General features: G+C 46.0%; 1 protein-coding gene across 1 annotated transcript in view; it reads right to left on the reverse strand.

Annotated features, from left to right (window-relative positions):
• Positions 1–7883, reverse strand: part of LOC137304279 (microtubule-associated serine/threonine-protein kinase 1-like) — a 74317-nt gene extending 66434 nt beyond the window's left edge. The window contains exon 1 of the mRNA XM_067972831.1: positions 7801–7883. Within this exon, the coding sequence (XP_067828932.1) occupies positions 7801–7883 (83 nt within the window). The remainder of the gene's footprint in view (positions 1–7800) is intronic.
• Between the last annotated feature and the right edge of the window lie 543 nt (positions 7884–8426).

Consider the following 8426-nt stretch of genomic DNA (forward strand, 5'->3'; position numbering starts at 1 on the left):
CTACCCTGCCAAGCCCCCTCATAATCTTATATGTTTCAATGATATCACCTCTCATTCTTCTAAACTCCAGAGAGTATAGGCCCATTCTAATCAACCTCTCTTCATAGGACAACCCTCTCATCCCAGGAATTAATCTAGTGAACCTTCATTGCACCACCTATAAGGCAAATATATCCTTCCTTAGATAAGGAGACCAAAACTGCACACAGTACTCCAGGTGAGGTCTCACCAACACCCTGTACAACTGTAGTAAGACTTCCTTACTCCTGTACTCCAACCCCCTTGCAATAAAGGCCAACATGCCAATTGCTTTCCTAATTGCCTGCTGTACCTGCATGCTAACTTTTTGTGTTTTTTGTACGAGGACACCGCAGTCTCTCTGAACACCAACACTTAATAGTTTCTCACCATTTAAAAAATATTCTGCTTTTCTATTCTTCCTACCAAAGTGAATAACCTCACATCTCCCCACATGATACTCCTTCTTGCCCACTCACTTAACCTGTCTACATCGCATTGCAGACTCTTTGTCTCCTCCTCACGGCTTACTTTCCCACCTAGCTTTGTATCGTAATTGTAAAAGATTCCGTGACACCATTTCAAAGAAGAGCAGGGGAGCTCTCCTGGCCAATATTTATCACTTAACCAACATCACTAAATTGATTTTTCAGTAGACATTGCAATGCTGATAAAACCTGCCTCAATCTCCATCCACGGAGGGCACTCCTAAAAAGAACAAACTTGCATTTATATAGCTCCTTTCCCAACCTCAGGACGTCCCAAAGTGCTTTACAGCCAATAAAGTACTTTTAAAAAGTGTAGTCACTGTTGTAATGTAGGGAAATGCGGCAACCAATTTGCGCACAGCAAGGTCCTACAAACAGCGATGTGATAACGACCAGATAATCTGTTTTAGTGATGTTGGTAGAGGGATAAATATTGGCCAGCACATCTGGGAGAACTCCCCTGCTCTTTTCTGAAATAGTACCATGGGATTGTTCACTTCCACCTGAGAGGGCAGATGGGGCCTCGGTTTAATGTCTCATCCGAAAGACGACATTTCCGACAGTGCAGCACTCCCTCAGTACTGCACTGGGGGTTAAGGTCACTTTGTCACTTTACCCAGACAGTGAGGCACTTCAAGAAACACTGCAGGTCAGGTCCTGCAGCCCTGGTTTCACTGCAGAGCCTCAAGACTGCGTGCAGAGTACAGAGATGCAGGCTGCTCCTGTCTATCAGCGGAGGGCAGAAGCTAAGGGTTACAGATGGTATTAGTTTGACCTAGTGTGACAAAAAGGCAAAGGAGGTCGAACATTAACCCAACGTAAGCTCTGGAGACAAGAGCCAAATCGCTAAACAGCGCTGAGCACAGACAAGCTGACGACAAACGCACAGCGTGTTTTGGTCAGGCCCAGCGTTCTCTGAATGCTGATGTTAACCCCGGAAACACTGACAGAGCATTTCGGAAAACAAGCGACACAGAACATTTGCTCAGACGAATCCCAGAATACAAAAGGTGTAAAATACAGGAAGTAATTTCTGAACATCTCTCACATTTTCCACCACTTCTGTTGCTAATTTTACAGAAAATCAATTCTGTCGTATTCCCCCCCCCCCGCACCCCAAATCTGTCCTGAGGGTGGTGAGCTACAGTTCCATGGATGCTACCACCTTGCTGCTTCATACGAGAGTCTAGACAGTGACTGGCAGCAGGCTATTCCACTGCAGGGGCATCACCACGGATCCTGTCATTACTCACGTACGTGTGGTCATTGGCTGCTTGACTGGACTCACTAACCACCCCTTCCACCACCACTGCACATGGAACCATGTATAGGAGGCACTGCCTTCCCACGACCAATCGAACAGACTCTCTGTTACCCAATTGGATTAATCTTGACTGTCAGTCAAACAGCCCTTTCCCCCCTTCCCCCTCCATCGCCAATATTTTTATAACAAATAAATGAAAGCATTCAAAGAAAACGCAATTGTTCGTTTTTTTTTTTTAACGCCCCCGGTGATTTTTGTCCCGGGTGTTTTGCTCGCAAAAGGGGTCCGGGAGACTAATCTTCGATTCCTGGAGACTCCAGGCCAATCCTAGTCCTGCATCCATCAGTAGATAAAAGTCCAGGAGTTAAAGTTCACAGCATTAGTGAACAAACGCTTAACGTATTCATATGACATTCCAATATCTTCCATCTCGGTGGGACACCAACCCATTTAAAATAAAAATGAAGGGGTTGCAATCTGTGCTAAAATGGCAGGCAGACAGAGCAATCTCACAGGTGCCGTGTTATGTATTTTGTCTGCTCATATGGGAAACGGTAATATCTAGGTTACACAGTCGTTGGGAGAAGTCTGAAGCCTTTAGGGTTTCAACTGAAGCAGAACAGCCAGTGAAGGGATTATGAGGCAGCGAAAGAGGATTAAAAATAAAATAAACAGCAATCTCCTCAAAAAAAACACATTTTAGGATTGGCTGCTTCCGCAGAGTTTCCCCAGCGGCCGATCCCTGTGTAACTTGCATTGGATGACGAGCTCGCCCAGTCCAGCAGTTCCGCTCTGACCTCAGAAGGACACAGCTATGTTGAAAGCTTCAGAGGCTTGGTGCGTCCTCCCTCAAATTTGTCCTTGAAAACGCTAACTTCATTACTATCCTGTCAGAACCGGTTAAACTCTAGGACTTGTTAAAAAAAAAACGGCAACACCCATGTTTTTTTTTTAAAATTCATCCTCAGGACCTGGGTGTCGCTGACAAGGCCGGCATTTATTGCCCATCCGTAGTTGCCCCTCGAGAAGATGGTGGTGGGCCTTCTTCCTGAACCGCTGCAGACGGTGTGGTGAAGGTGAGCAGTTTGATACAACTGAATGACTTGCTAGGCCACTTCAGAGGGCAGTTAAGAGTCAACCATGTTGGTGTGGGACTGGAGTCACATATAGGCCCAGACCGGGTAAGGACGGCAAGTTTCCTCCCCTAAAGGACGTTAGTGAACCAGATGGGTTTTTATGACAACCAGACAGCTTCATGGTCACTTTTACAGATACCAGGTCCTTGATTTTAACAGACGGGCAGGAATGGGGCATGAGTCCAGGGTTACCCAGGGAAACAACGGAGGTGGCAAGGTCCTAAGCTCTGGGCCCTAAGCTCTGGAATTCCCTCCCTAAATCTCACCGCTTCTCTCTCCTCCTTTAAGATGCTCCTTAAAACCTGCCTCTTTGACTAAGCTTTTGGTCACCTGTCCTATTATCGCCTTATGTGGCTCGGTGACAAATTTTGTTTGATAATCGCTCCTGTGAAGTGCCTTGGGACGTTTTACTACGTTAAGAACATAAGAAATAGGAGCTGGAGTAGGCCATATGGCCCCTCGAGCCTGCTCCACCATTCAATAAGATCATGGCTGATCTTCGATCTCAACTCCACTTTCCCACCCGATTCCCATAATCCCTTGATTCCCATAGATTCCAAAAATCTAGCGATCTCAGCCTTGAATATACTCTATGACTGAGCATCGACAGCCCTCTGGGGTAGAGTGAAAGGCATTATATTAAATGCAAATTGTTGTTGTTATTGTCAGGCCAGACCCCTGGCAGTGGATCTGGCTGGGTTCGGGTGGGAGTCGGACTAAATTTATTGCCCATTTGTAGCTTCCCCTTGAGAAGGCGGTGGTGGGCCTTCTTCTTGAACCGCTGCAGACGGTGTGGTGAAGGTGAGCAGTTTGATACAACTGAGTGGCTTGCTAGGCCACTTCAGAGGCCATGTTGGTGTGGAACTGGAGTCACATATAGGCCCAGACCGGGTAAGAACCATAGAAAAGATACAGCACAGAAGGGGGCCATTCGGCCCATCATGTCCGCACTGGCTCGAAGAACAACCAGGTGCCCATTCTAATACCACCTTCCAGCACCCGGTCTGTAGCCCTGCAGCTTACAGCACTTTAGGTGCAGGTCCAGGTACTTTTTAAAAGAGTTGAGGGTCCCTGCCTCTACCACCAATTCGGGCAGCGAATTCTATACACCCACCACCCTCTGGGTAAAAATGTTTATCCTCATGTCCCCTCTAATCCTACCGCCAATCAGCTTAAATCTATGTTCTTGAACTCTCCGCGACAGGTTTCCTCCCCTAAAGGACATTAGTGAGCTTAGGGCCTAGGCAGCCGCGGGAATGGTCCCCAGCAGTCAGGTAAGTGGTGAGGGGGTTGGGGGTGCGATCGGTGAAGGGGGGCGAGGGAGGCCCAAGACTTCCCCGTGAGGCCCGGAGGAGCACTCCTGCCTCTAAAATTAAGTTATAAAACTTACCCACCTGGGCTTCTTCTGACCCATGATACCCCTCCCGACAGTTCTGGCCTGGAGGCGAAGTCGTCATACCTCCCCCTTCCCCCCATCCTGTATCTGACCCTATAACTTGATCAATAAACGCAAACTAAGTAGTTCCATTTTCACAGGATGCAGAGGATCAAAATCCCTCTGGTTATTCCCAGAGTTAATATGGTACCAGAGTAATACTGTACTCTGTCTCCCATACCCCTCAATCACTTATTCAAAAACTATTCAGTGCCCTCTTGAATTTGCTGACACTGTTCATCTTCAATATTCAGACTTGCATTTATATAGCGCCTTTCATGACCTCAGGACATCCCAAAGCGCTTTACAGCCAACAAAGTACTTTTGAAATGTCACTGTTGTAATGTAGGAATCAGCAATGTGATAATGACCAGATAATCTGTTTTTAGGTTTTGGTTGAGGGATATATATTAGCCAGGATACCAGGGAGAAACTCCCCTGCTCTTCTTTGAATTAGTGCCGTGGGATCTTTTATGTCCACTTGAAGGCAGACGGGGCCTCGGTTTAATGTCTCATCCGAAAGGCGGCACCTCCGACAGTGCAGCACTCCCTCAGTACTGCATTGGGAGTGTCAGCCTGGATTATATGCTCAATTCTCTAGAGTGGGGCTGGAACCCAGAACCTTGTGACACAGATGTGAGAGTGCTACTCAATGAGCCACAGCTGTGTGGTCCTTCAAACAGAAGCTGGGCAAGTTCCTGAGAGAAGGGCATTTGAAGTTATAGGGGGTAAATTGCAGGGTATCTGGGAATAGTGAAACTTAGAGGATACGGCATTCTCCTAGAAATTTGCTTGACTGTCGTAGGAATTTTTCAAAACTGACCTCAGGTTTTTGTCTGCATCTTTTTGCCTCTCCCAGGAGACGGTGCACTGATGGTCAGTAAATGGTGTGTGCGGGTTTTATGCGTCAAATGCTCTTTCTCCATCCTTCATTTCATATCTACGTGGGTTTGTTCCATAGATTTGCCACCTGCTGTGAAGTAATTAAATGTCTGTTCACCTTCCCTCTCCTGACTGTGAGTCACTGCCCCCAGGTAATGGAGTTTGTGATCATGTCAAACAAATGTCAAAAATTCACTGTTAGGAACTGAAACTAATTTGAGGGAAAGCAGTAAAATTCTGTATGGCGGGAAGGGAGTGGGGTGAAGGGGTTGGAAATCCATCAGACTGGAATTTATAACTTTAAACTAACAGGATTTCCAAAATAGCAGATAAAAATCTTCTGAAGAAAGACAAGTAATGGTTCACTTAAGATAGGTATTAAGGTACATCGTACATGTAACAATGACGGTTTTAAACAGGGACAGTTTTAAAGTACATCGTACATGTAACAGGGACGGTCATAGAGTCATAGAGTTATACAGCACGGATAGAGGCCCTTCGGCCCATCGTGTCCGCGCCGGCCATCAAGCCCTGTCTCCTCTAATCCCATATTCCAGCATTTGGTCCGTAGCCTTGTATGCTATGGCATTTCAAGTGCTCATCCAAATGCTTCTTAAATGTTGTGAGGGTTCCTGCCTCCACAACCCTTTCAGGCAGTGAGTTCCAGACTCCAACCACCCTCTGGGTGAAAAAGTTCTTTCTCAAATCCCCTCTAAACCTCCCGCCTTTTACCTTGAAACTATGTCCCCTTGTTATAGAACCCTCAACGAAGGGAAAAAGCTCCTTAGTATCCATCCTATCTGTGCCCCTCATAATTTTGTACACCTCACACGTGTAAGAGTGATGGTATCTCGTACTCGTAACGATGATGGTATTAAAGTCCGTCCTACATTTAACATTCCAAGCTACTATTAAATAAGATTGAACATGCTCTTGTTTGATCTCACACTTGTGACAGGAGAATAATGTTCTGTGTTAATCAGATGCGTATGGGATTTGTTGTGGGGCAGTCGTTTACCCCACCCTCGTGCCTGAGCCAAGTGATTTGTTACTGAGGTTCGTTCAGAAACCATCATTTTCACTGCCTGATGCAAATTGGTGGTACGCAGGCAGCGAGATGTTTACATGTGATAAGTTTCGAAATGTGCGGGATTGGTGCTGTGCCAAATCATTTGTTTTACCAGTTCTGCCTCAGTCACTCATCCCCTTTACTCTCTGTGAATGGGATAAATTCCACATTCAACACCTTTCTAGGCAGTGTTTGGATTGATTCAGCAAATACCTGAAGTTAAGGATGTTTGTTTCAGCCTTTTCATTAATAATCTCGGATACAATCTGCATTTTAACCGGGATTTTTTGGGCTGTCTTAATCCCCACAGACTTTCCCCCTCCCCCACACCTGATTAGTTGGCAAATCCAAGGAGTTTTCCTAAAGGTCAAGGACTATGCATTTAAGGGAAAACTCGATTCTATCAGACCTTATGTGAAAGGAAAAACGGAAATGTTTCCAGCCATGAAGGTCATTCAGTGCTCAATGGGAACACAATCACGGGATATAAACTCCAGATTACTGATTGCAAAAACACAAAGACAAGCCTGAAATGAGGTGATTGCAATCCCTCCTGGGAGGGGTGTGTGTGTGTGTGTGTGTGTGTTGTTTTTTTTGTGTGTCCACACATGTTTGTATGTGTATGTCTATATGTCTGTGTGAATGTTTGTGTGTATGTGTGTTTATTGGTCTCTGTGTGTATGTATGTGTCTGTATGTGTGTGTCTTTCTCTGTGTGTGTGTGTGTCAGTGTGTGTGTATGTCAGTGTATATGTGTCAGCGTGTATATATGTCTGTGTATTTGTCTGTGTATGTATTTGTGTGCATGCGTATTTGTCTGTGTGTGTGTCTGCACGTGTATATGTACATGTGTCCATGCATGTGTGTATGTCTGCCTGTGTGCTTGTATTTGCGTGCGTGAATTTGCATGCATGTAGCATCAATAAAGCTGTGGACAACAGAAGGGACTCAACACTCAAAGGGGGGTCCAATTTGAACAATAGAATCCATCTCAGCATTTTATTACTGAGCTTTTCTTCCATCCCAACAACAGTCACACCCTCCAGCGATTACAGTTCTAGGCAGTGCTGTTTAACTTCACAATTATAGCCACGATCTCGCAATCCCTCGATTCTTTGCAGCACAAAACACAGACCTCTGGCACCTTTTACTGTCTTGCCAAGGTGAACCACTTAGAACACTGAGTGCTTTATGGCTGCATGCATTGCTGCTTTTATAACAACCCAGCATCTTTACAGCAACGGTGGGAGGGATTTAATCCCTCCTTTACCTCAACATCTGTGCATTAACCACAGCCCATTCCCCCAACATCCATCTTTTACAACCCCACCCTATTTACATCGCCGACCAAAAGCAAGCAAACATGCTGTGTGCACAGAGAGGCTTGTTTCCCCCCCTCCCCCTCCCCCTCACCCCCTCCCCTGCCCCTACAGCCTCTCTCGTTTCCTAACCACACAAGAATCTTTCCCTTTCTTTCTTTGTTAAACGGAGCGGCAGGCTCTCAGTTACCTTTTCGAACGTCGGAACATGCTGCTGTCAAGGAAATATGGCATAGAAAAATTAGACAGTACTGTCCAAAGGGAATCAGACATGATCCCGCAGAGCTGGCATTGTGATGGTGGCGTTAGTCGATCTACTGCACCGTCTAACCACCGAGAAAAAAAGCTGTACTAATTCCCTCGATGGGTTTGGCAGATTATTCCACCGACCTGGCGAGGGGAGGATGCTCTGTGTGTTTTGTGTTGTACGCGTGTGTGAATCTATTGCCACCAGCAGTCCGAGATTGGAAGAACCTGACTTCCTCTGTTTGTGCTTCATCAAGAATCTGCACCGGAGCTTATTAGAGATCATAAGTCAGTCACACGCTTCCTCTTGGCATGTGTAAGTGTTCAGGGGGAAGCTGGTGTCCATTCATAGAGCGGTTCGGCTATTTATCCTGCCAGCTCAGCCTTCTGATTTCAGCCGGGGAACTCCAGACTGAGTCTCCAGGGACTCAGAGTGATTAAAAAACACAAAATAAAAGAAGATGAGAGGAAAAGATTAGAAAGAAAAGCCAGAAAAATGAAAGCGGGAGAGGAACAGGGAGAGAGAGAGACAAAGAGTGAGGAGAGAGAGAGAGAGAGACACACACAGAC

This window comes from Heptranchias perlo, chromosome 37 (genome assembly GCF_035084215.1).
Source record: "Heptranchias perlo isolate sHepPer1 chromosome 37, sHepPer1.hap1, whole genome shotgun sequence".
NCBI lineage: Eukaryota > Metazoa > Chordata > Chondrichthyes > Hexanchiformes > Hexanchidae > Heptranchias > Heptranchias perlo.